We start from the raw sequence: 27,501 nt of genomic DNA on the forward strand, positions 1-27,501 counted from the left end.
AGTGTGGAAGATTTGCTGCTAAATGTTCTGTCTTTATTCAGTTACTGTACCTTCGCTTTTACTATGTAGTTCAGACACAAATGTACAGCATGATCTGCACTCACTGCCAACGAGGCATACTCCCTGTTCCCACAGACAGTCTTCATACATCAGGACAGTGCATCACCATGGTCCTTGACCTGTGTCCATCTGTTCCTGTTTGACAGTTTGTCCACAGCGGCTCGTCTCATCTTTGGCCCTGTCTCAAATGATGTACTTATTGTGGACATGGATTTTTAAAATTTAGAAGGGTGATCATGAGTGCACCCTTTATGGGAGCTGTTCATCCTTGATTAATCCTTTTGCCAAGCCTTTTCTGGTATGGACTCCCCAGGACCACTATCTGACAGCCTATCTGTTATGTTACCAAAGAGTTGGCTCAGACAAGGATCACAGGGCAGAGGGCAGCATTTGGGCAGAGTCTTTTGAAAATCTTAAATGTTTTACAATTATTTAAATCATAAACTCTGACCTCTAACATCTTTTTAAATGTCTTTAAACGAGACAATTATGTATCTAAATGCACCTACAGTCTAATAGACTGTAATTAATTCATTTGTTCTTATTTCATGAGAGTTTTACTTGTTTCTCCATCTTACCTTGTTCCACTAGCCCTATTTGTCAAACTTCTTCATAACTATCTTAACATTGATAAAAATACAGACCAACTGATCTGTGTCCATGATGGAAGCATGGGCTTTGCCCGCTGCCCACACTGATTCACTCTTGCCTGTGTCCAGATTAAAGCCTGATTCTTAATCAGTCACTCAAGCTTAACAAACCCCCCACCTAGACTGATGGTGGTCTTAGCTGGTGGGGCCATCTGGCCGTCAATCTGGGACTGCTCCTGAACCAAGAGTTGTCCTTGCCTTAGTTAGTCTACCCCGAAATAAGTCTAAGATGACTATCATAGGACAGAGCAGAGAGTTTGTGCTTGGGTCAACTGTCCCCATAATTCAAACAGCTAAATAAACATACTAAACAGTGTTTTATTAAAAATGTGCAAACGGGGAAAGGTGTCAATGCCATCTCAAAATGACCAAATATTATCTCACAAATTCATCTAACCAATATATTGGTCTTTCATGTGTAAACATTAAAGAATTCTGTTTCTAATAATGCAAACCGCCTCGTTGTTTTCCGGCTAAATGCATGTGCCAAAACATCACTGTCTGTTCTCTACACAACTGAAGGAGATTGATGATGCTCCTGTGGTGCCCAAAGAACTGGATTTAACAAGATCAGCCTGTGTGAGAGGTTGAGATCCTAAAGTAAGCTTTGTTGATTCTGGTCCCTACTGGGGATTGACTGATTGATCGATTCATCTGGCTTGATTAAGTCTTGGTTATCTCCAGATTGCCAAGTGTCAGGCAAAGTGCAGGTTCGCCATAAATAGATTATATATTACAACAGTAGATTAATGAAATATAGATTAAATGCCAAAGCTAAGAAAATTAAGTTATGCGGAAGCAATGATTTTCCACATGCAAAAACAGAAAATGAGAGAGAAACTTCCTTGCAACAGAGATTTTATCTTAAGTGTAATTGTACCCAGGTGAGTAATGTTTTCAGCCAGTGTGTGACCCCCTCTTTCAACATACGCAGCCCTACTCTCATTAGACATTCTCTGCAATTTTAAATGCCTCTTGTTTTATTACACAACACCCATTACTGTTTCAAAAGAGAAATAAAGGAACAGAACATGTTAAATAAAATCCAGCAAACACATTTCTGAATCTTTGCCTCAGTCAAGAAGACACATGCTAACATACAGCCATTTGAATGATGGTTGGTAAATCTGTGCTTAAAAGAGGTTGTGAAACTATATAATTTTATGTGAAATCATGCAATAATCTATAACTATTATCTGCAATGTGATTATATGGTGTTGTGCGAGTCTACCCCAGCAGCAGAGCTCATGGCGAAGGGTTTACTAAAGCTGTAGAGCTACTGGGATGGAGGTGTGGAGGGTTTAATGGCCTGTTCTAACCTTCATATGGCTCTGGTCCTGATTGCATAAGCAGGACTTAAAAACAAATCAGGAACAGCACCACAGAGAGACCCTGTGTTTTGACAAACGCTACATACGTCTGCAGACTTTTTTGAGCAATGTAAAACCATATTGAAATGCCAAAGTGCAAAAGAAAACGATGTTTTTCCAGATTCCTTGTTCCTTGGTATTCCCCTTTCGAACATTAACAATGTGCTGTCACAGTGGTGGATTTCAACAAGAATTTACACAGGAATGTCCATTCCGGCTCCTGAAGTCCTTTATCAGCATCCTGCAAAGTTTAGCTCCAACTTGCCCCAAGATATCGGCCTGGAAATTTCAAGTTATCCTGCAGACCTTGATTAGCTGGTTCAGTTGTGTTTTATTGGGGTTGGGGTTAAACTCTGCTGGATGGTGGCCCTTCAGGAGCAGAATTGGGCACCACTGAACTTTTATGCTTGTGTGTGTTCTGCCTCCTTGATAGCTCGCGTACGATGCCCAGACGTCTATTTGATGTGTGTGTTTGCTTTTAAAGATGTGTTCCTGTTTTCAAAATTGCTAGATAGAATGTGACGAATAGAATGTAGAGTTGTACATGTTGAACTATTTTTCAACATTAGAATTTAGCTGTGTCATGTGGCAGATCACATTAGGTTCACTCACTTCACTGTATTTACCCCTATTGGCCATCTAGGAGCAGATTTACTAAACAGGGCAAATTAGCGTGAGAATGCAATTCCAAAACAGCGCCGATTGGAGTGGAAAGTTCTGCGCGTGATCTACTGACGACCCGCAAGTTAAAGAACACAGACGCAGTCAGATCATTTCCATAATCAACAACGCATCTGGTTTAAGACGTGCTTTTTTGGGGCCGTAAATAATGGCACAAACACCAGTACATTGATGAGCGCAAAGTCAAACCTTAGTAAATCACCTTGCGTAAATTTTGCGCCTGAAAGGGAAACTCCTACAAATGCATGCAATAAGGTCAGCTGCGAAAATAACTGTGTCCACGCCTTTTCAGCACTTCTTTTACACTGTGTGTCTTTAGTAAATCCTGACAGTAGTATTTTTATGCTAAAAGAGGGTTTGCGCTGCTGGCGCAAGCTGTTAGTAATTCTGGAACCTAGTCATTGCGTTTTTGCATAAAGTTCAACGCTTTTTTGTCAATAGTCTGGCACTCATATTGCCTCAAATTGCCAACCTTCAACAAATGACTTTTGGGAGTTTTTGTTTTAATTCACTGTCAGTGTTATTTTTTTCCATCATCTTTGTCAACCATCAAGGTGTTATCAAGTATTTATCATCATAAGTTTAATTTATCGAACATCCTAGTATTTATCTTAAGTCTTTATCTCTCTGTTTTGTCAAACTTAGAAACTACTCCACCTTAAGATCCATTTTTCCAGGCTTACGTCTTCTCACTGGCTCCACCTCTTTCTCATCCCGAGTCTCCTGACCTGACCTCAACCCTATATTCGTGGTAAACTCCAGCCTCTGGCTTTCCACAAGGGATTCAGCTGAGAACAGACATTATGCAAAACGACTGATTACAGCACTACAACACAATAGACAGTAAATCAAAGCAAATCCAGCTTGGGATCTCTCTACTCAATTCTGGAGGAATGCCTCGGAGGAGACAGTTGGACATACAGCTCGTAAGGCTAGTGTTAGGACAGATGGGCTTGTTCAGAGATAGGATTTCCGCTACAGCCTCCTCCACTGTCCTTAGAGAACCCTGATATATTTTAGATAGGTGATATCACCCTTTTGTGGTCTCTAAGATCACAGGAACTCTCATATCTTCAGACCCAACAAGGAGGCAAGTGGAGAGCACAGGTGTTGGACATGTGCCTGATGATAAATGTGACAACGTTTGTCATTTTTATTAGTTTAAAGGGATAGTTCACACCAAAATGGAAATTCATTTACTCACCATGTTCATTTTTTTCTCCTGTGAAAGACAATAGGATTTTCATACTGCAAAATTTTCTCAAGCTATCTTCTTTTATGTTCCACAGAAGAACGAGTCAGTTTTGGAACGACACGAGGGTTATACAAGATGATAATTTACATGTTGGGTGAACTATCCCTTTCATTTTCATGGAAAAACTTTTCTTCTGTCATAGCTCTCAAATCTCATTCTATCTTGTTTGACACTGTTGTTATTGATAACAGAAACTATAAGCCTGTTCAAATTTTAAATAAATTGAGATAAAGCTTATAATAAAATATAATTATTTGAATAAAAAAATAAATGCTGCCCTTGGCAACTAAAGGAATAAAGTAGTTGAAAGACTGAAATTAAGGATAGACATACATAACTATATAAATATACATAATATAACTATAGCCTATATAACTGTGTGTGCATGTGTAAAAGGTACACCTTGAAATGCAATGTAAGTCGCTTTGGATAAAAGTGTCTGCCAAATGCATAAATGTAAATGTAAAAAAAAAAAAAAATATATATATATATATATATATATATATATATAAATGAAAAAAGCACATAAAACAATTACTAAAACGTAAACTAAATTAAAAGATATTAAAATATATACTTATATAATAGCTCTGATTTGACATTAGTTACATTTAACACTGTTGGGTGCAGAAGAACATTGTAAGTGAATATTTTAAATTTCAATATGTTTTTCACACATAGATATCACATGGTTTTTCCCCTAGTATACCATATAAGTTAATTGTATGGAAAAATAGCCTGAATTAATAAATAAATAAAATCATATATATTTTTACTGACATGAGTCAGGTAAGTGGGGTGAACAAATCGTTTAAAACCTCAGTATGACCGTATGACCGTGTCTGGAGATCTGCTACATTAGCAGTGTGAGAGGAGAGCGATACACACACCCATCAGCTGATGGAGGCGGAGACACAGTGTTCTTCCATGTGCCGGAGCCCTGAGCCTGTTAAAATGAGGAAAACACCAGTTTCTATGCTAATTTCACTCGCAGATGCTGTGGATAGTTCAAAATTACTCAATTTATTATCCCCCCCCCCCCCCCTCTCTCTTGATTTCTTTTTCTTTCTTGTTTAAAACTCCCCCTCTAATTTATGACTCTGTGTTCAGCTTTAAGGGTGTGGGCCGCTGCTGTCATACTAACGGCTCCAGCAATCTTTAGAAGATCCTGTTTCCAGCAGTCAGGACTATCGTCCTGTAAACTCCACCAAGGCCCACAGCAACTGCTCATAAAAACAACTGAACTGGCCAAAGTCTTGTTTTCTCCAGTATAACCCCAGCCACTCGGCTGTTTCGATATGAAGTCATCATGCTGGAAACTCTTTCCTTCCAAATGTTGATGTCAACTGAGAGACCAACCAATGGCGAGAAAGACCCAAGCTCACGCTCATACTGGATGCTCACGGGAGTCATATCGATCTGAATCTTTCATGTGCAGGCGGGGTATTTTTAGATTTGAGCATGTCTTTCAAAGCACTAATGAATCCAAATTCAGGTTGTGAATATTTCACCACTCACAGAAATAGATATGGGAGACGCGGTTGATAACATGCGTAACATGTCTCAGCTACGGATGTGTGTGCGTGGTATTATCTGAGAACGCACCATTTGTTTTAATTCTTCTAATAAAAATCAGAAAGTCCAATGGCAAGTCCATTTCTCATGGCAGTTTCAGGCAAGTTTATGGTGGATTTCTGTTTCCTAAACAGCTGTGGAGGGTCTGTGCTATGTTGTTCATTAGCTCTCTAGTGTCTCAAAGTTACTGTTTCCTTTGAGTAAGATGGTTACATCTCTGTCTTAACTGACCCTGGAAATGCATTTGGAAAATGAAGTGTATTTAGCTGAATTTAAGTTTTAAAAGCAATTGACTGTCTCTCAATGTTTACATCTGCAAGGCTATGAGTAGTGCGGTCATTTAAAAGACAGAATTTACATTTTTAAGTGATCTATTCCTTTATGTATCCTCATGTTGTTCCAAACCCATATTCTTTTCTTCAAATGAACACAAAGAAATCTTTTTTTTTTTTTTGCTGAATTTATCAAATTATTTTTCATAAAACATTAAACACAGCCTTAAACATTTTATTTTAGTATTATTCATATACTATTATAGTATTTATTATTATTTTGAACTTTTATTTTTATTCGTTTAAATTTTTACATTTTTAAGTAATTTTGTTTTGTGCTTTTGTAATTTTTATGATTTTATTGATTATTTAATCAATATTTATTTTACTCTTCTAATATTTATTAGACTTTTTTTCAGCTTTATATCAATTAATGAAACTGTCAATAGCACTGTTCTCAAAATATATTATTTTATTTTAAACGGCATGAGAGGGAGTAAATGACGACCATTTTCAGTTTGGGGTTAACTATCCCTTTAAATTTTTTACTTTTCTCACACAAAGCTTTTGTATGACTTAAAAGAAAATGTGGAATACAGAGCAATTCACATTGATTGTAATTTTTGGAGCTTGACAGGCACATTCCCTGTTCAGTTTCATTGTATGGAAAAGAGCAGCTTGAACATTCTGCAAAATATCTATTTGTATTGAACGGAAGAAAGAGATTCAATCAAGTTTGGCAGAACTTTAGGGTGAGTACATTTAAATGTAATAATTTAGTGATGTCAGAATATTTATTTTTGAGTGAATTCTCAGAGATATGTGCAAGTTGCTCTGGCCCTGCTGCTGTACGGCCCCGTTTGTGTGAGTTTTTTCCAGTGCTGTACATTAAATACTGAGACCTCTTTCATCCCACTGGAACTCTTGAATCATTAGACACACCACACATACCTTCACATGTTTCTTATATTTCCAAATGTTTATGTCTCTGCCTGTTTGTGCATGAATCAGGTGGTTGTATGAATGATAAATCTGTTTTGAGTGTCTAGACCTGAGTGTGTCTGAGTGTATTTTATCTGAATGCTATGTCTTTGTAGTAGGAATTTAAAACTTTAAATTGCTGCATTATTTCAAATCTATATCACCCATAAATGCATATAGTTCTGCTAATGAACAATATTATGATGGAAGAGTTCTGAAAATTATAAAAAATATATAAAAAAAATTCCCACTGAAAAAAATAAAGCCATACAGGGTTAAAACGGCACGCATGAAGTGTACTTCTTTAAAGAACGACAAACGATTATTAAATCAATGATTTATAATGTATTATGATAAAGTAAAAAATTTACAAATGTTTTTTTTAAGTGCACTTAAATGTGTTGGAAAATATTTCATTCTAAATAAAATTAGTAATTATAAAACCATTGCATAAAATCAAATTGATTGTATATGGTTCACAAGGAATGTTATGTATATACACTACGTTATTAATTTTCTCTTTTTTTTGGTATTCCAATCACAGCCCTTTCATTTTTCATTGGTTTTGTTTGTCAGATTGGGTTCAATCCCTCAGGCAGAATCTGTCTGAATGCAAATATTCAGATTATCGCCACACTCTTCCTTTGTCACAACATATTTTGCCTTCTTTTCTGCATGGCAGCAGCTGCTGTTAAACGCATGAAAGGGTGTGTGATTGACAGCAGCATTTGTCTGTTAGTGTCTGGGGACCCGTGGGGACAATGGCAGGGCCCTTCACTGAGCAATAGCTACCACACCTCAGTCCCTGCACCCGCACCATCGGGCCCTGGGCCCTTTGTTGGTGTTCAATCAGGATCTAGGAATCTTCTCCGTATCTGTAGGCCCAGGTGTAAAATAATGGTCCTTATATAATGTAATGCTACTTATAACTTTATTCTTAAAGTGGATTCTAAAAATCTAAATAAATCGTAATATGGAATTTGGTATTTCGAAGTGCCCATGATAACAATACATTGCATGTTCATTATCCTAATATATTGTATAAGTGTATATTGGATACGGTCTACTTGTCCCACAGTTTGTAGTTAAATCAAAGTGTACTTAAGTGTGTTGAGAAATGAAACTGTCATGAATGTAGTCATGAAAGTGTACTCTCTTTAAGTGGCCTTTTATTGTGAGTGATTTCACACTAGTCTCATGCAAACACATGTATAACAATAATGAGTTATGAACCCGCAGTGTCTAGCGTCTAGCTTTGCTTTTTTTTTTTCTGTGGTGTCTAGTGATGTTAAACACACACACGCACACACACACAAACACACACACATGCTGTGTTTTCATGTTTAATGGGTACTTTCCATAGACATAATGATTTTATACTATTTATTTATATACCGATACTTTTTTTATACAAACTGTATATTCTATCCCATACCCCTAAACCTACCCATCACAGAAAATGTTCTGCATTTTTTCATTTTCAAAAACCATTACTTAGTATGACTTATAAGCTATTTTCCTCATGGGGACCAAATGATTTCAGATATTGCCATCTTTGTGGGCATATTTTGTCCCCATAATGTAGGGTTTACCTAGTCTAACGTAGCCAGTCCTTCAGACTGACTGCAGAAGGTCTGGACTCTATCGCAGCTTTTCTTGGCCAAGGACCGCCCAAGAGGACGTTTGACTGACATGTAACGCAACCAATCACAGTTCGTTTTGTTCCGCGTCATGTTCAGGGGCGTGGTAATATCGTGTCGGTGTCCCTACAATAACAGACCAGCGTGCATCTAATCAATTATTCTTTCAAGAACGTTGTGCAAGTTCACTGCAACAATGGAGCCGCGAACTTCACATACTTTTGAAAATCCAGCGGTTAGTTGATCCTGGTAAGCGCTCATTGTCACAGTTGTAAACACAATGGCTTTCTTCTTCCACGAGGGGTTTTGGCGTCACGCATTTGTTTCCAGACGGACCGATAAAGAACGCAGCACACACGTCTCCCGGACATCCTGTAGAATTCAACCAATCAGATCGCGACTTCGAAACTCCTGAAGTGTTTCCAGAAAAGTGTGCCATAAGACGTTCAGCCCAACGGTCCATGGATGTGACGGGTGAGGCTGAGACTAGGGTTTACCAGACCACACACACACACACACACACACACACACCAAAACTTCTCTAAAATGCGGTTGAAATGTGACTCACATTGAATGTTAAAAAAACACATCATAGTGTTTTGTTTTATTACATGGTTTCCAGTGCAAGGAAATGTGTTCAAGGTTTTTTTGTTTCTTTTTTTTGCCAAAACAATCTATAGGTGTTACTCACTGACTCCTCAACAGATTATGTTGATGTTTGGTCAGTAGACCAGAATTTTCGGATATTGTGTTCGTTCCCTCATGTGGATGGGGAAAACCAGTGTGACTAAACCTTCTCAGTTCAGACACTCTCAGTTTTAGGCTAATGTAACTTACCCAACACTTACCTAACTGACTGTTATTTGCCATATTTCAGCCACACAAACCGTTTAGAATGGCTTTTCTCATGAGCAGAAATGCCACAATATACCTCTACCCTTGGGAATGACTTTCCCACAACTGCCTACCTCGGAAATAAGTAATACGAGTCACTATTACACATAATGGCCCGTCTGTTTGTGCTATCTCACTTCCTGCGTAGCATACTGGAGTGTGCCAGTGACACCAGTTCAGGAGGCAGGGATTTTTGGGTGAAGCTGGCATTTTACTGAACTCCATATGGTAAGGGGGATATATGAGGGGTCTCATGTGATTTTTCTTCCCGTAGCCTCCATTAAGGAAGCTTTTGTTACTGTAAGACATACCTCAGTGAGTCCAGATGCAGTCTGCCCGGATTAAATTTGCCCTCTCTATGAGTCTTAGGCCTCCTGAATAGAGCTTAATCTTTCCTCTGCCTCGCTCTGGTATGAATGCCTAGGGTTCCTCAGGCTCCTTTGTGGTCTTCTTGTGGCTCTAATCTCTCGCTGCCGATCCACTCCATCCCTTTTGTCTTGTTCCTTCTGTCACACAAATCCACCTTAATAATCGGCCAATAAATCTTAGGCACCAGGATTTAAATAAGTAAACCTCAATGGTTTGCAAAGATTTACTTGTATGACTAAAGCTTTATATTTAAATTAATCATTAAATTAAATATCAGAGTTATATTTAATTTAGCAAGAAATATGAATATGCTTTATAAATTAAATTATATTTTTGTAGTTATATATTTTTACTCTTCATAGTAAGCTATAGGTAGGGCTGGGTATCGTCATTTTTTGTCCGATATCTGTACGTTTACTTTGATACCGGTTCCTGAAGGCTACTTTTCTCAATACCAATTTTATGAAATCCGTTCTAACAAGATTACATTACATATTACCTTAAAAAAATATATGTAGAAGTTATTTTTTTCATTTTGTGTACTTTTTTTTTTACACACTCAAAGACTCATATAGGCCACTGGGGGCGGAATATATGCCTTGCGCTCAAGCACGTACGCATAAAGCTTGCCACAAAACACTGGGAAAAGTAGCCTAATGATTATGAATGTGTCTGCAAAAAAATAGCAATGAGACATTTTAATTGTTTAATAAACAAGTGTTTTCTGAGTTAGTGTTGGCTGAAAATATGAAGTTGATGTTGCTGACTCGTCAGAGCGTATTTGTTTTCTATTCGAATTGGTTCATTTAAAGTAGACATTTCAAGCTTTCTATATGCCTATTTCTCCTGTCTGAGAGGCGAGTAGCCTATACGTATACGAGTTTCAGTTCATTTATGACGCACTCCAGTTCTTCTTGCAATCGAAGACAGAGCAACTTTCTGCTGTGTATTTTTTTTAAAAAGCACTGTGTATTTTTTTAAGTTGTTGCGCCTCCATCTTGAAAATGCATTAGCCAAAGAGGGACCTGGAAATTCAAGCTTCGCCTTTCGCGTTTTTACCCTAAGTGGTACTGTGAGGAATGCGAGGGGGAGATTACTCGCAACTGCCGGCAGATTTTAAATAATATGGCCACCGTAGGACTTAAAACGCCCTCATAATGGGAGGGGCTAGAAAGTAATATTCAGTTGGTATTCATACACAATTTCACCGCTAGAAGGGAGAACATGCAATGTAGGTTTAAGTTTATTCTGTGCACTGTCAAGTGCTTCATCAGATTTGTCGTGTTGCCGGTCTTGGCAGCAATTATTGCATTATAAGCATTTACCATTAACAATCGCAAATATTGCATCGCGTGCTGTTGCCATCGAGCCTGGTGAAATGTAGCCACACTTTTTATATTTTCCTCATATTTTACATCTATGGGGGTTGGAAAGCTTACACACTACACGACAGGGATGTTGTAGTGTATTGTGTTTTTTTCTGCAATTGTGATTTTAATATTGTGATTTGACAAAAACTCAGAAACTGACCGAAACTCAGAGCATATCCAGAGATGGAGTTCGCTTGGAGCAACATGTCCTGCAAACCGATCCACTCTGAGCCACTGCAAACACTGGCAGATAATGAGCTGTTCATTAATAAGAACACATTGCCGCACTTCACTCTGAAACATGCGCAGCACATATATTTATTGAATTATTTTGCAGCCTTTGATCATGCATCCCTACTTACTGTGCCTTTTTTTTCACTTGTTGTCAATTGAGGTAAAGTAAATGCCATGTGTGTTTGTGTTTGGCTCTTGGTCCACAACTCGCAGAACGTCCAAATCCACAAACTGGCTCACTCTTTCCCCTTAGGACGCCCTCTTTAGCACTAATTTGGTTTTAGTTTACCTAGCAATAAAGGGGGAAAAACCCAAACAATGCTCTTGCCCTGCCATGGTTACAGCATGTTCTGCTTGGCCTGGAGTCTGCTAATGCATTTACCCACAATCCCCTGACAAAGCTGCCCTCAGCTGTGACATGAGGGTGCGAAGAGACCACAGTCAGACAAAAAAGTGTGAAACCAAAGGAACCCTGTTACTAAAAAAAGTACTGTGGTGGTACATTAATGGTGGTACATTAATGGTTAATGGTACTTTTTTAGTTTGTGCCCACTGCCACGTTCAGCTGATCAGAATGCCAAAAGTTCATGGATATGGCTCTAGTTCACTTTGTAATGTTACACTACTGTCATTTATATGTTTTCAGGACACAGTTGAGAAAGTCTGCTACTGGTTTATAAAGGTAGCGGGCAGACAATAGCTCAGAGGGATGTTTAAACTGCTGTTAATTTTACAGGCTGTGATTATGTGGTTAGAACGCTCACCTGCTACAGGAAGAGTTTTAATGAAACACTGCTGTCCGAGGATGATCTAGTTCAGAGCCGTCAGCTGCTCTGCCGTAACCTCTGCTTTCAAACGGGAACACTTTATTTCGATAGTCCACTTTAGACATTCTCCTAACTATAGGTAACTTTGCAACTACATGTCAGCTAGCTGCCATTAGAGTATTAGTAGAATATCTGCTCTTATATAACATAAAATAATATAACTCTTTATTGTGTTGGCCAACAGCATTTCTACTGACTATAGCCTAAGTAACTTTGTAAGTTCAGGTAGTTCTACTAACCCTAACCCTAACCTAACAGTCTACTAACACTCTAATAGTTAGTTGACATGTAGTTGCAAAGTTATTTATAGTTAGTAGAATGTCTATTGAAATAAAGTGTAAACCAATAGTTTTAGTTTAACAGAGAATACTTTTTATGTGGAACATAGTGAACAAGTTGTATGGGAAACCTTTATGGTGTTTTTTGGTGTTCCCTGGTCACTGTGTGCTTTGATTGTATAAAAGAGCAGCATTAACCTTCTGCTAAACATCTTCTTCTCCATACAGAAGAAAAAAGGCAAAGGGATTTGGAACGACATGTCAGTCAATACGCTGAAAGGTCAACAGGTCTATTGAAGTGACACACCTGTGATGCCACACAAGGCTTTAACTCTCTGGATTTCAAAGATGCTCAGTGTATTGTGGTTTGTTTGAAGTGCATGCTTGTGAACCTTTGAAATAGTGTGCAAACATGCTTTTATCCTTTTAATTGTTGAAATACACCAGATAGCATTGATCCCCGCTGGCCAGGTTTGGTTAGCTTTGGTGGCCTTCCGATTAGGCCTACCATATTTGATGTGGTATATTCATATATTCATTTGTGTTTTGAAGATGAACAAAAGGGTTGGTATGAGGGTGTGTAAAATGATGACATCATTTTCATTTTTGTGAGACCTATCCCTTTAATTGAATTATCTAAAATCTACTACACAGGACTGGAAGTCTCATGCCCAGAACACATTGTACGACATTTTTGGCTGTCCCAGACGAAAGATGACCAATCGTGACGATTTCTGTGGTGGTGGCTCCTAAACGGTGGTCCAACGTCGTACAGTGAGAGAGGTTCAAAGACAGCCGTTGTCCCGGTCTTGCGACCTTAGTGTCCGAAATTTAGCATGATCTTCTTCTCACAGTGTGTTTGCGCACATAAAAACCACAATTGCTAAGTGCGATTCATCTTGCTCTATTTGTTTACCACTAGTTAGCATGTCGTACCCAAGTTTATTAGATCCATGTTGTACTGTGTGATTTGTAATGATCTTATGGGATTGCCAAAATCACACCGTCTGTTGCAGGCATTAAACACGTTTACCGGTAGGCCTAATACTTAAAATGTAAAACAAATTAAATCCATTTTCTCTGAAGAAGACTTTCTAGCTGATGAAATGGAAATATACAGTTGCCCTAAAAAGCTTTAGTTATGTTCACAGACTGACTGTTTAAACACAGGCATTTTGAAGTGACAAAATCAGATTATTGTTTGCTCATCCTTCATTTTCTATTATGTATGAGCATTTTTCAATTTTTTTAAGTAGTTTAAACCTGTACTCATTTCTTTTTGTGATTTTATTAATTTTTTTTTTTTTTTTTTTTTTTTTTTTTAACTTTAAATCTTTAAATGAAATGTCTCTGGTTTCATATATTTAATATAATGCATAATATAACCGCATTCATGCATTTTTAAGTGTGACTTAGTGTTAAACTAGCTACTGTACTGTATCTCTTATTACATCACATGAAGGCAAGAGTCTAAAACGGTGTGATGGCCTGTTTGTTTCCATGGCAGCAGGGTGTTGCCCCCTCCTTTCTTATATGAAATAACCTCCATTAAAATACACTGTATGACTTCAGCCAGCTGGAATATGTTTTTATTTGAGGATTTCTTATGATGTGTTATAAACGACAGGAACTTTCACTCGTCCAAATGTGTTCTTAGCGTATTCTTAGCGTCACCCACATTAAAATGCATTTTGAACTATGACCGCTTTCTTTTTAAACACATATGTGCTGTTTTTTTTTAATATATATATATATATATATCTGGAGCGAAACCCATTGGGAATGAACACCAGCCAATACCGTAGCATGCCTTCTTTTTTGGGCTGGTGGTATATTCAGCAGGGATCACACAGTGTCCCCTTTGAGTTCAGTCTCACCATGATCCTCATAAACAAGGATGCCTCAGATGGCTGGACGGGTTATTTTGGTGATATGTTTTCCATACGCAATAGTGTGAGTGGGCGCTTGTGTGTGTCTAAAGGAATGTGTGTGGTAATGAGATGCCATGCCAGTGTAGAGGAATGAAGATGAGCATTCCATCATTGGTTTCCTGTTTTCACATTTCTGAAAGCTCTCTGTGTATCTCGCAAAAAATAGCCCAGGACATGCTTGTGGGATATGGAAAGTGTTTGTACATGAGATTTATAGAGTGAATTATTGATTCTCAGAGGAAGTGCAGCTTTATATAGATGTTTTGTTTGCGATTTTGTTTTTTTATGTTGGGATGCTGAGATGCTTTAGGTCTATCAGTGCACTTGTTGGAGTTCTATCTCGTCAGGACCGGGTCACTGTTTTGAGCAGGTCTTAAAATAAAGCAGCTGTGAGCGTCTACTGCAGGTCTGTGGTCACATGAGTTGTTCTCATGCCACTGTGTGCTCATATTTCATAACACTAAAGGAGATGATGAACAGAGAGATGCTCTACTACTGTTTTAAACATGATCCTGTGGTTCTGATTTGAAAAGTGAAATGTGGTTATCATTTACTCACGCATATGTCATTTCAAACCATAATCGGTTAAAGCTCCTGAGGCTTCACAAGCAGCTGTAGACAGTATGGTAACTATGCTGTTGGTATTGAAAGTCCATACAATGTTTTTTTCCCCTCGCAGCGGAAGGGGAGCGCTCTCATTGACATAGAGAAACCTATAACTGGCACCTGTATGATTCTGCTGTGGACGCCATCTTCTGGCATTAAGCGGAAATTCATTCATTTCAACCCGCACAGTGCATTATAGGGAGGTCCATTGTGGTTTTAGACTCCATTACAAAATAGCTGTCCTTTTGAAATAGTGGCTATTTCATATGCAGCCTTTGTTTCCTTAAACATACACACCTGATTCAACTTATCAGCTCATTAGAGACCCCAAAACAAATGGGGTTTGCACCAAAACCTGAAATGGGTTTCAGATATGAGAGACATTCAAAATGTGTAAAGTTACTCAGGGTTGGGAACCAGTGACCCTTGTGAATTAAATACCCTTGATATTCTAAATGACTGTACTTTATAAGAAGCTTAAGGCGATTGAAACAGTGTGAATAAAAATGCCTCATTTCTTTGATTAAACATCTAACTTCACAGTCTTTGCGTTTCTATCAAATGCTCTTCCAAAGAAGAGACATTCCAGCTTAGGTGGATTTATCGCTCATGGCAACAGCATGTTATCTTAGCATAGCATCAAAAGACAACAATTTGTGCAATTATTAATGTCATGTTTTTCTTCCAAAGCCACTATATAACATAAGTCGAGTGTTTAAAATAACAACGTTCTGTGATCTTATGTGGCGTCTTATCATGGAATGATGTAATTTTTTTATTAATTTATAGTATTCTCTACAATAATAAAGTCGATTATACATATTGTTAATTCTTATAAAAATTCCAGAGGTAGCTTGAAGAAAACAGATGAACCATATATTGTCTCAATTGTGTGTTTGTCACATTTATAGTCAAAATGTTTATCTGCATGTTGTTCAGCTGCAGCGAAAGCTGGATTACTCTGTCCATGTAAGGCATTTCGTAGAATGTCTTAACATTTACAGTACTAATAATACTAATAATGGCCCTGTCTCAAATGGCACACTTCATATGCTCTTATGGTCTTGTGGACTTACAATGGCTGTGGCGTGTGCGTGTCTGTTAAGTCAATGAGACCGTAGGGTGCCCCATTTGTCATTTTAGTTGTCAGAACGCGCGAGTTGCATGGGATCATTAGCTATGTGATATTTTTGCATCTTTTTTAAAACGCCTGATGCTGATCACAATTCACTGCATTGGATGAGTGCGAGTGGGACTGGAGTGCCGCTGTCCTGCAGAGTTTAGCTCCAACTCTGAAAAAAACTCACCTGCTAGCTTTAGTGATCCTGGAGACATTGATTAGCTTGTTAAGGTGTGTGTTTCTTTAAGGCCCTTTTAGATGACTAATTATAATTTTGAGTAATAGTAATGTAATGTTGGCTGAATCATAATCGTATACTGTTCGTTCGTTGGCCAGAGGAGAACTGGCCCCCGACTGAGTCTGGTTTCTCCCAAGGTTTTTTCTCTATTCCGTCACCTGGTGGAGTTTTGGTTCCTTGCCACAGTTGCCTAGGATTTTGGCTTGCTTAGTTGGGGACATTTAATATTCAACAATATTATTGTACTGCCTTACCTAAGCTGGACGATGACGCAATTTTCTTCTAGAAACAAACTTTGTTTTCTTATTTTGATGTTATCACTGTGAAGCTGCTTTGAAACAATCTGTATTGAAAGCGCTATATAAATAAAGGTGACTTGACTTGACTGAATGCATTGCTAGCCTTAGCATACATTACTACTAATGGTCTTTGCATTGTGATTTAATGTATGTCTACATGGTGCATGAAACTCTTACTTCAAGAGACGTTTCAGACGGGCAGTAGAGTAGTTTTGCAGTGAGCAATGGAGAACAAACAAATAAGGGACATGTAAAGTGAGAAGAGAAAGCCAACTCGTCCAGTGCAGGCAGATGTGTGTGTTGTGGCACGCTGGGTTGCACTCTGACAGTCTCTTTCCCTGCTTCACTCTCTCCACAACATGCTCCGTTCCTCAATGGAAACCTCATGCATGTGCACTCTGCCTTCCCACTCTGAAAGAGAGAGAGAGAGAGAGGGAGGGATTGCGAAGAGCGAGAAAGAATCACATCATCAGAAGATCGGCAGAGGAAAGCAGCAATACAAGGACCAGCAGGCTTTGCCATGCTCACTCAGAGGAATGGGACGTGTACCGGCTGCGTTCTGCCCGGGAAGGACAGCTCAGATCAGATGGATGTGGCAGGGTGTACCTGTGCCTGGGATTGTCTGACAGGGGTGGACGGCTGTTTATCGGACACTTCCTGCCTTTGGATCCAGCTCCTGGCCAGGGCATACTGGGGGGACGTGGAACTAGGGCTCCGGGAGGCCCAGAAGGATGTCTCTTGGCGCAGATTGAAGAAGACGACTCCGAGAAACTGCATGCGGGCTTGGGTAAGGTTCTCTGGATCTGCTGTAGGTTAAGAGCAGCAGAACTAAAAAGGAGGAGATGGGTTCATAGTGACAGTCTGGTCCTGCATATAAGGGATGGAGGGCTTCCACTTAGACAGAGGCTCCCAGCGGTATATTGAGTTACGCAGGGCTGAGGGGGGCAAGGAGATGGCTCTCAGGAATGCTTTGTGCGTCATTCACATCCAGGGTGGTTGGTTAGGTCTCCTACATTGAGCCAACATGTAACATATTTTTCAAAGCGAGACAACTGTGTGTGTACGTGCCCTGGTTTCACGTTTCAGTTATTGTTCCTATGTAAGTAACGGTCCCAAAAGAGGAACCTTGGGATTGAACAGACTTTTGATTGGATGCTTTCTCACGTTTTTAAACCCAAACCCTGTGGATGATGGTTTCATCTAGAGAACATTTGTTTCTATTGTTTTTTTTTTATCTTTGGAAAAGTGTGTGTTCGAGAAAGAGAGACGTTTATGTGTTCACAGTGAGCTCCACTGTGGCTCAAGAGTGACTCACGCTTGCCATAACTACAGGACGCACATTAATATTTGTGTATTTCGTCATGATAGCATTTACCAAGAAAATGTTATTGCTTAGAGGTTGCTTTATTATAGCTGAAGAAACGGTTATATATATTTTTTAAATTTAACAATTAGCTTTGTCTCAGATGTTTCTCCTTACATTTCATTAGAGAAATGAAAATAGACACAGTTGAGACAGTTGTTGACAGTAGAGGAATTAAGCTTTAAAATAAACGTGGATAGTATACCTCAAATCATTTAGTCTTTGAAGAATTTGATGAGAAAAGTTTGGGTTCATTGTGAGATTAGCTAGATTTCGGTATCTTGTCAAATATGATTTTGAGACCTTGTTGAGATATCCTATGAATTTCAAATCGCTGTGGTCTTTTTCTCAACAACAAACAACTTTTTAGCAAAAAGTCTCAATTTAATCATATTGCTTTCTAGACAAACAAAAAAGATGCAGTAGATTGGATGGGCTGATAAATATTGGCGGAATTAGCAGCTTTGTACAGGATGTCAACTTTTCTGGCAATAGAACACATGAATGTGATTTCAAACCTAGTTTCTGAAAACTATTAAACACACAGCACTCCTTCTTAAAGTTTAAAGTAATTGGTACATTAAAAAAAAAAAATTGGTAGTGCAATGTGATTGTTATGTAACTAGTTCTTGGATTTGACTAAAGACCAATGGGATTGTGTATTATTCATGATGTGTGATGGACTGGATATTTTGTATGATGGTGTTTCTGGTGTGAAGGACTCTCACACAGGGTAGTCATTCACGTCTCCTGGACTTTCCGCCATTTAGATGAGAGCTTTTTCCAGCTGTATAATTTAACAGGTTAAATTTAGCATTGGAAACAGGGTTGTGTGCCCGCCACAAAGACTATGACTGGCTAATGGTAGGGAAATGAAAAATGAAAGGCAGAGGAAAGTTGTGATGTTATAGTGGGTGTTGTTGGAAAACCACGTGTATGAGTCAAGTTAGCATTAGCAGATGAAGCAGAGTAAAGACAGGAAAGAGAATCCTTCACACAACAGTATGAAATGATGTCAGAAAGTTCTGAAATCAAGCTAATTTCTCATAATTTTTACATTTTACAATAATAACTATAAAACAACAAATACAAATGTCATATTTCATGTAGGGGTAAATTCAGGTTGATTGGGAGACTTTTTCTATCTATATATCTATAGCCTACTCCTAGATAACGATTTTAATTTGTTTCATGTTGTGTGACATAAAGCGGTAATATCAGGTGGATGAGTTGTTTACTTACTTACTTGTGAATTTGCACATGGTTTGTCTTAAAGCACATTAGAAACTCCACATAGACATAAACAACATTACAAACTTGATTTTCTCCACAGGAGGACTTTAAAAATCATCAGAAAAGTTGCCATCCTATTCACAGGATGCATCCTAGTATGGGAGTATGGGACTAGTAGTATGCTAGTATGCCTTTCCAAACTTCCCTCATTTCTTTGTAAGAGTTTGCAGTGGACTGTGTCCAACACTAAATGTACGTAATTTAATTCCCTCTGGTGAAGTCATGTTCAGGCTCAGTTGTGTAAAAGCCCAGCCCAGACTCTAGAGACATCCACAGCTGTCTGTACCTGAGCCCAGCCACAAGCTAAAATACATCCATTCCCTTATAATACATCCATCTCCTGCAGTGATAGACCACAGTCTGGTCTGTTTGGCAGTCAGAGTGACCCGGAGTCAACGTGGTGTTGTCAGAGCCTACCACAGTCACACACCCTGTGGAGGAATGAGAGTCTAGTGCCATTATTTCATAATGTAAATGTCACGCGTTTCCTCCGAGGATACAGGGGACGGACTGACGTCACTGGCCCAGATGCTAATGTGAATTACCACATCCCCCCACCAGAAGAACATTAATGGTGTCGTGATGTGCATGACATGTATGTCTTGGTCATTGGTCATATGGAAATAAATGTCTCGGTTGAGTCAGAGCATTTTCTGTGTGACCTTCATTCATTGTAGTGGCAGATATTTGAGATGTGTAAAACCATGTCAGCGATGCTTTATAAACACTCACAGGATACTCGGTTGCAATACCTTCTGCCCTTAAGAGAAACCCATTGTTTTCAGATAGCGTATGAATGACTGTTTGGAAACAGAAAAGGTCTGTTCCAAAACCTAGTGAGCTGCCTTGCTGTCTAATGTCTAAGGTGGGTCCATTCACACAGATCTACCAGAAAAACTTAGGAGGCAAAATAATGTAACAAGTATGCATTTATTAACAGCCCAGCTAGCAAGTATTATGATATAAAGTTCTTTGGTGTAGGCCCCGTCCGTAGCTCGCAATCTGAGGCAGGGGCGCAGCCGACCCCCTGGGAGGTATGGGAAGGGACCATCCTGGTGGTGGTGGTGGTGGTGGTTGGGAGGATGGAGGTGAATGTAGGCGTCAACATGGTGCTCAAGTTAAAAGAAGTTTAGCTTTAAAAAAATGCATCTCTAGAGCTTTCAGGATTTTTTCCCATTACACTGACAAAACCAGACCAATTTTTTGTTTTAATAGCCCAATTGATATTCAAAACCCACCCAATCACGGCCAAAACGAGCCCAATCACGTTCGTGTACTGCCTGTGTTTCATGTTTTTAACAGCAAAAATGTGTTCTGTGTGAACCTGCCCTGAATAGAGAGCTGCTTTCAAAGGCAACATTTAATCGTCTAACAACATGCCTAATGTAAAACACAGCTTGTTGCTAAGCTAATGATGCAGTAATATAATTAGCATAAACATATATAATGCCAAAGACTATAGAATAACACAAGACGGGTTACTCGTATGGTTTTGAATGGGGAAGATTAAGTCCCGTCTTCTAAATAAGAGCCAATCGCTGATTGGTAAAGTCATCGCATCACTGCAGCTGCCGTTAGAAGCTCCGGTTCCTATAGAAACAGTCAGACGCTTCCACTGCGCATTAGCTTGATCCAGCTGAAAAATGTATGAGACATTTGTTGTCAGATTTCATTGGTGATTTCAAATATGAAATTTAATCATAAGCTTGACGAACAGTTTTGGAGAATTTGATGTTTCCCTATTTAAAGAGACAGAGCTGCACTTGCATGCCCGAGAGGCATTTCAAAGATGGCCGCCAAGTGAAATGACTTCTCTTAAAGGGACTTTGATAATGCATACAGATATTAGGCAAAAAAAACAAAAAAGATTTAAATGTTTTTATTAGTACTTTTCAGTTGTAAATACTTTGACCAGTTAGAACAGTCATTATTTTTGCAGTTCTGTGTTGACGCTAATGCCGCTTCAGCTTCAATGAACTTTGATGAACTTCTTCAATGGTAGATTGTGTCCTGGGTCTCATGGTCTGCTCATAAGTACCAGTTTATCTTTATATCCTGATCATAATACAGTTCAGTGCCTATTAAAATCAGTTGGAACACCAAGAGTCTGTGTGAGTGCTGATGTGCCAGGTTAAAAAGGCAAATGTTTTTCTGCTGCACTGGGACAGAGAGTGCTTTGTGTAATGATGAGCTTCTTCAAAAGAAGTTATTTTTCACTCCCAATGAGTAGGCTACCATGTCAGTTTTGGGTGAAACTCCATTAAGACCCAGATCAAACTCTTTTAAACCTTTCTTGAATTTACAACAGTATTATACTGCACATGTGGCAAAATAAATGCCAGAACCATTTATAAATGAGGAAAACAGAAGTGCTCTTGATGAGTGTTGTCACATGGGGACACACAAGGGCCACTATACGCTTTGAACTCAAATGTCAAATTACTAAAAAGTTTGTTCTCCTTAGGGTGTTTTTGTGACTCTTATCCTTACAGGCTAAAATTTTAGTATCATCATATTTTTGTTACTGAGTGGTTTATTCGGCTAATTATTCGTTTTTTGTTCTCTTTCTCAGGCCAAACAGAAGGATGGTTGTGAGCGCAGCGAGGCATCAGCTTTGTCTCCGGCTGCTGAAGAGGAGCCCTTCTCATGGCCAGGGCCTAAAACATTGCACCTACGCCGCACCTCTCACGGCTTTGGTTTCACACTCCGTCACTTCATCGTGTACCCGCCGGAGTCAGCCGTGCAGTCTTCTCTCAAGGTCAGTTCACAGCAAACACACGCATAAGAGTGACCCAGATCATTGGGTCGATTGGTTTTGTCAGTTTGTCTCCTAACCGTAATTCAGCTTCAGAGTCTCTTTTCTCTCTCTCCAGCAGATACAGTATGTGCTTAAAGGGATAGTTCACCCAAAAATTAAAATTCTGTCATCCATTACTCACCCTCAAGTTGTTTCAAACCTGTATGAGTTTCTTTCTTCTGTTGAACACAAAAGAAGATATTTTGAAGAATGTTGGTGACCAGACAGTTGATGGCCCCAATGGAAGTCAATGGGGTCCATCAACTGTCTGGTCACCAACATTCTTCAAAATATCTTCTTTTGTGCTCGTCTGCATACAATAGTAGGATAATTTATGACGTTTGCATCTTAGGCGGGGGGACGAGTGGGGACATCTACAGGCCTCACAACTCCTTGTAGTGCTGTCAATTCTCAATGTGCTCAACTGTGGGTTGTAGAAATAAACTGTATTTCAGCATATTTCACTGCAGTGTTAAAGCTGACCAGTCTCAAAAGTGCCGTTCCAGTGACAGTCGATCAAATTTGTATGGGATCCTATTGGAGGTCCTTGTCAGCTACTGTCAAGCCTCTTATAATGTCTATGCCACATTATGAGATTTTGTTGGTGTAACAGTTTAAGTCCAAGGACGAAGAATAAGGTATAAATAACGACAGTGTTTATGAAATATAAGCCAAGTTGCCAACCACTCGAAACAGTGTGCCACGCACAAACAATACTGGACAAAGAATGAGTGAAGGTGAGGAACTTAAATACAAAAGGTGATGAACTAAATGATGAACAGCTGTGATGAACAAATTAATGTGCATGAAAACTGATAAGTGGCGGGAAAAGGAGAGCAACGAACAAACTTTAGAAAACACGAGAAAACAGGTTGATAGAATTCGAAACCAGAACTGTGCATAACTGTGACAGTGATGTATTTTACCGATACACTGAAACCAAAAAAAATAATATATATATGTATGCTACCACAGAAACCGAAAATTCTCGGGCCAGCAGCATGTGTCCAAATTTCAATCTTGACCATTCTATTTCATCAGAAACTATCTGAAAACAGGGCTTTAAGTGTAAAATACCGGACTTGTCCTTTAACATATCGTCCGTCCAATGTTCATTCCTGTTTTATTTCTGAGTGACATCAGCCTAGTGGCCCCTCATCCATAAAGAGATTAAAGCTCTGTTGTCCCACCATCACCAGCCGTCAGTAATAAAGTGTCTAGATAATGCTAGTACCATCAACTGTTTTCAGATAATGCTTCCTTACAGATTACTGTTTGCAAACATGTGATTCACATTAATCCTTATGTCAGGCAAAATATATGACAACAAAACTTGACACAAACATATAGGAGTCTCACTGACCCCAAACTTTAGAACAGTATTTATCTTTTTTTTTTTTATTATTTTTATTCTTTATTAGTATTAATTTGTTATTAATGTAAAGTTTTCTGGAATGCTTAATTAGGTTTTAGGTGCAGCTTGGATTACACTTCAAATGGAACATGATTTCGATCCCGCATAGCTGTTGATTTCATGAACGTTTTTGAAACATCTGAGTATTAACACTTTCATCTTCTCTCTCTTTCAGGATGAAGACAATAGCAGCAGAGGTGAGTTTAACTGGTCTGTGATCCACATTCACTGCATTTGTTTATTTAAGGCTTTCCTCTGATTTTTTTCCCCCAATCCTATAAGATCATTATAAATCACACTGTACAACATGGATCTAATAAACTTGGGTAGGCCTACGACATGTATGTACATGTAGACTGTATGATGATGACACTGAATCGTGGGCTACAACGCAAGTTAGTATAGAAGAATAAAATGTCGTCAGCATGCGCTAGTGGTAAACAAATAGAGCAAGATGCACTTTGGCAATTGTGGTTTTTATGTGTGCTGAAAAAAAGGAGTAAGTGAAAGAGGAGAATAGGGGAAAGAGGCCAATTTTACAAATGGAGCTTGATGTAGTTTTAAGTTTTAGCATCATATCGTGTTGATCAATATGCCATTTCATGTTGCATTTTTATTGGCTAGTCAGTAGGCGTAGGTTGAGCAGCAAACACACTGTGAGAATATCATGCTAAATTTCGGACACTTATTATCGCTGCCTATCTTTGGTCACAAGACTGTGATATCGGCCATCTTTGAACCTCTCACACTGTACGACGTAGGACCACCATATAGAAGCCACAACCACAGAAATCGCTACAATTGGTCATCTTTCGTCTGGGACAGCCCAAAATCGTACAATGTGTACCGGACATTAACCATGGCTGTGTCTTGGACTGACTCAGTTGATCATTGATTCATAGAGAGTCAACCAAGCTTAATGTGTGTGAGACATCACAAGAACATAGCCAAGTAGAACATAAGATAACTCTTGCAGAAATTCATAGGGGTTCATGCTTTATAGTAATAGGTAGGAGATTCTCCGAACTTCAGGTCTGTATCTACTGTCTGGCATGAGAGTGAGGTGTTTATCTTCAGTGGCCTGTGTCTGACCTTGCATGCAAATTGCTGGGAATCTTTAATGCACGCTCCCGGGGCAGGAAAACTCCCAGCTGGCAGTGCAGCGTGCTCTGTGGTGGATGATCAGCTGTGGGCTGGTGTTTGGTTACTGAAGAAGAGTGCCATGAAGGTTTGTGGAGTTACAAATCATACAAGGTAGTGTAACATGAGCAGTTCCTTTTTTTTTCAGCAGGAAAAGCAGCAAAATGATTATCAGTTGCCGTGAAGTAGAGAGGTTTACAGGAGTAGGGTTCCAGTATAGATGCACATGATGTCAAGGCGGAGTTGGTGTTCAGCTTGAATACTGTGAAAAACACACAAAACACATCTAAAATAGTATAGAGCAGTGTGAATGACTGTACAAAAGGATTAAACAAGAAACCAGAGCTATCTTTTTACAGACTGCCAAATGCTACAGATAAGAGAAGCAAATGGATCACTGCAATTCCCAGAAAAAACTAGGCAGGATTGGCAGTTACAATTTTTATATTGATAGATATATTGATTTTTGGGGTAAAATCATACCCTAGGTTATATATTGTATTGACAACTCATCAATTAAATACGCCCAAGCGTCAAGTCATGTTGAATTTATTTGTTTTAATACAAATTTGGCTCTTTCCAAGCAGCTTTACAGAAAGTCATAATGTTATATCTATAAAGCCTTAGTACTTTACTAAGTTTTATGGCTGGGCGATATGATGAGGTATAACATTGATATATGTGATCAACTGGATTTAGACCTACCTGTATTGTATTTATAATGTTGTATATCAGATAAAGGGTTTTAAAGGGTTCTACAGCATTGAAATCAGGTTCATATAAATGTCAGGAAAACCTGATTCTTAGCCACATGTTAATGTCCATGGACCACTGGTTATTTGGTATCACTGTCTAGTTTGTAGTAATTGATTAATTTGCAATAAGTATTTTTATAGTAGTTTTTCCATGTCTTTGACTTGTTCTGGTCAAAGTAGCACCATGCAAATATGCATCTCTCTCTCTCTCTCTCTCTCTCTCTCTCTCTCTCTCTCTCTCTCTCTCTCTCTCTCTCTCTCTCTCTCTCTCTCTCTCTCTCTCTCTCTCTCTCTCTCTCTCTCTCTCTCTCTCTCTCTCTCTCTCTCTCTCTCTCTCTCTCTCTCTCTCTCTCTCTCACTCGTTCTGCTGCAGTGTTTGTCAGATTTCCCCTCATTCATATCTAAATCACGTCTGATTCGCCCCATTATGACAACAGGAAAACCCACTCTGGCTTTCATCTGCTGCACGTATTTGTAATTTTTACTGCACGCACACTCACTTCAACATATCTCCCTGCCATACAAAACCTTTAGTGTGAGGTCAGTATGTAGAGTCCTGCATGCTCTCAAAGAACTCGTCTGTTTTAGAGATATATTAACAGATATATGAACTCAGGCTCTCAGTGATTGGTCAATACAGCATTCCAGCTTTAGGACTCTATTAACCTTAGAGATTTTTCTGTATAGAAGAATGGCAACTAAATGTTTCAATGATCATTTGTGTCCTTAATATTTTTTAAATGTAGTTATATAAAAGCAAATAGGCATTCGAGATTTGATTACAGTCAAGTTCTGTATGCCCAAATAGGAAACTAATTCACAATTAAAGTAATTCCAACATGCTAAATTGTCTGTAGTAATTAAGGCACCAATTACAGCCCATTTACAGGCAGAGCTAAAGATATATTGATGTCCACTTACAGCTGACGGATGTGTAGTGATGTTCCCTAGAACAGCTGTAGCCAATTGATCTGCCTTTCAGTTAAAGATTTGGTAAAGAGCTTTTCCTGCAGGAAATTGAGCAGCAGAAATTTCTCGTAACCGTTCCTAAATGGTGCATTCCAGAGAGTTCTGCAACAGGGGGGGGGGGGGGGGGGGGTAACTTGAGACTCACACACACACACAGATTTATTGTAGTGTTAAGGAAATGCTGCCCGCATGTGTAACACACGCCTTCATTTGGCAGCTTGTATTACTCTGCTGAAGGGCAATAATACTCTTCATACTTCAGTGTGCTCTTGGCACTTGCTCCTGCTATAACATTGCTAGCTTGTTTGGAGATGATTTCTGGCCCATGTCAAAAGAACCCAAATGAGTCTCTGTGATATTCTGGTTTCTTTATATAACTTGAATGCCTTTCTTTATCATAGTGATTTGTACCTTAAAGCCGGCCTCAGACTACAAGAGTTTTTAAATCTTAACGGATTGTGAAATCTGATTGCATCACGCACACAAGCAGAATCAAATCTCAAACATGCAGACTCTAGAAAAGCTGCGCTTAAAAAAAAAGACATAGACAACGAGATGATGCGTGGCACATCTCAGAGATGGTACAAGACGGGCATTTGTGGTTAAAAAGTATATAATTGTTTTTTGTTTTTTTTAGAAAATGGCCGATCGTTTCGTTAGATAAGACCCTTATTTCTCAGCTGGGATCGTGTCGAGACTTTGAAGCTGCATTGAGACTGATATTTGAACCTTCAAACCGTTGGTTTCCATTGAAGTCTATTATATGGAGAAAAATCCTAGAATGTTTTCCTCATACCTTAATTTCTTTTCGACTGAAGAAAGAAAGACATGGACATCTTGGATGACATGGGAGTGAGTAAATTATCATGACATTTTTATTTGAAAGTGAACTAATCCTTTAAGAGTGATTGAATCTCTTCAGAAGAACGTTGGGGCTGCACTGATCTCAAATCGTAAGTACCCAACATGTTGAATCTTTACGATTAGAACTCCTGTTGTGTGGAGGGAACAAACCCGAGGACACACTCGCACGTGCTCTACGTATTTATTGTCACAAACGAAACGGTACCCAATCAGAAAGCAAGCTGACAGAACCATAACACTAATTCATCCAAACTTT

The 27,501-nt window shown here is 38.9% G+C and overlaps 1 protein-coding gene across 3 annotated transcripts in view; it reads left to right on the top strand.

Annotated features, from left to right (window-relative positions):
- Positions 1-27,501, top strand: part of arhgap21a (Rho GTPase activating protein 21a) — a 102,140-nt gene that overhangs the window by 31,669 nt on the left and 42,970 nt on the right. For 2 of the 3 annotated variants that reach the window (XM_079602706.1, XM_079602707.1), the window contains exons 1-3: positions 17,120-17,437; positions 21,879-22,064; positions 23,693-23,714. In XM_079602706.1, the coding sequence (XP_079458832.1) occupies positions 17,171-17,437; positions 21,879-22,064; positions 23,693-23,714 (475 nt within the window). In that variant the 5' untranslated portion in view covers positions 17,120-17,170. Of the gene's footprint in view, positions 1-17,119; positions 17,438-21,878; positions 22,065-23,692; positions 23,715-27,501 lie in introns of those variants that run through there. The other variant, XM_079602708.1, reaches the window with a different exon arrangement.

This window comes from Phoxinus phoxinus (genome assembly GCF_949152265.1).
Source record: "Phoxinus phoxinus genome assembly, chromosome: 24".
Classification (NCBI taxonomy): domain Eukaryota; kingdom Metazoa; phylum Chordata; class Actinopteri; order Cypriniformes; family Leuciscidae; genus Phoxinus; species Phoxinus phoxinus.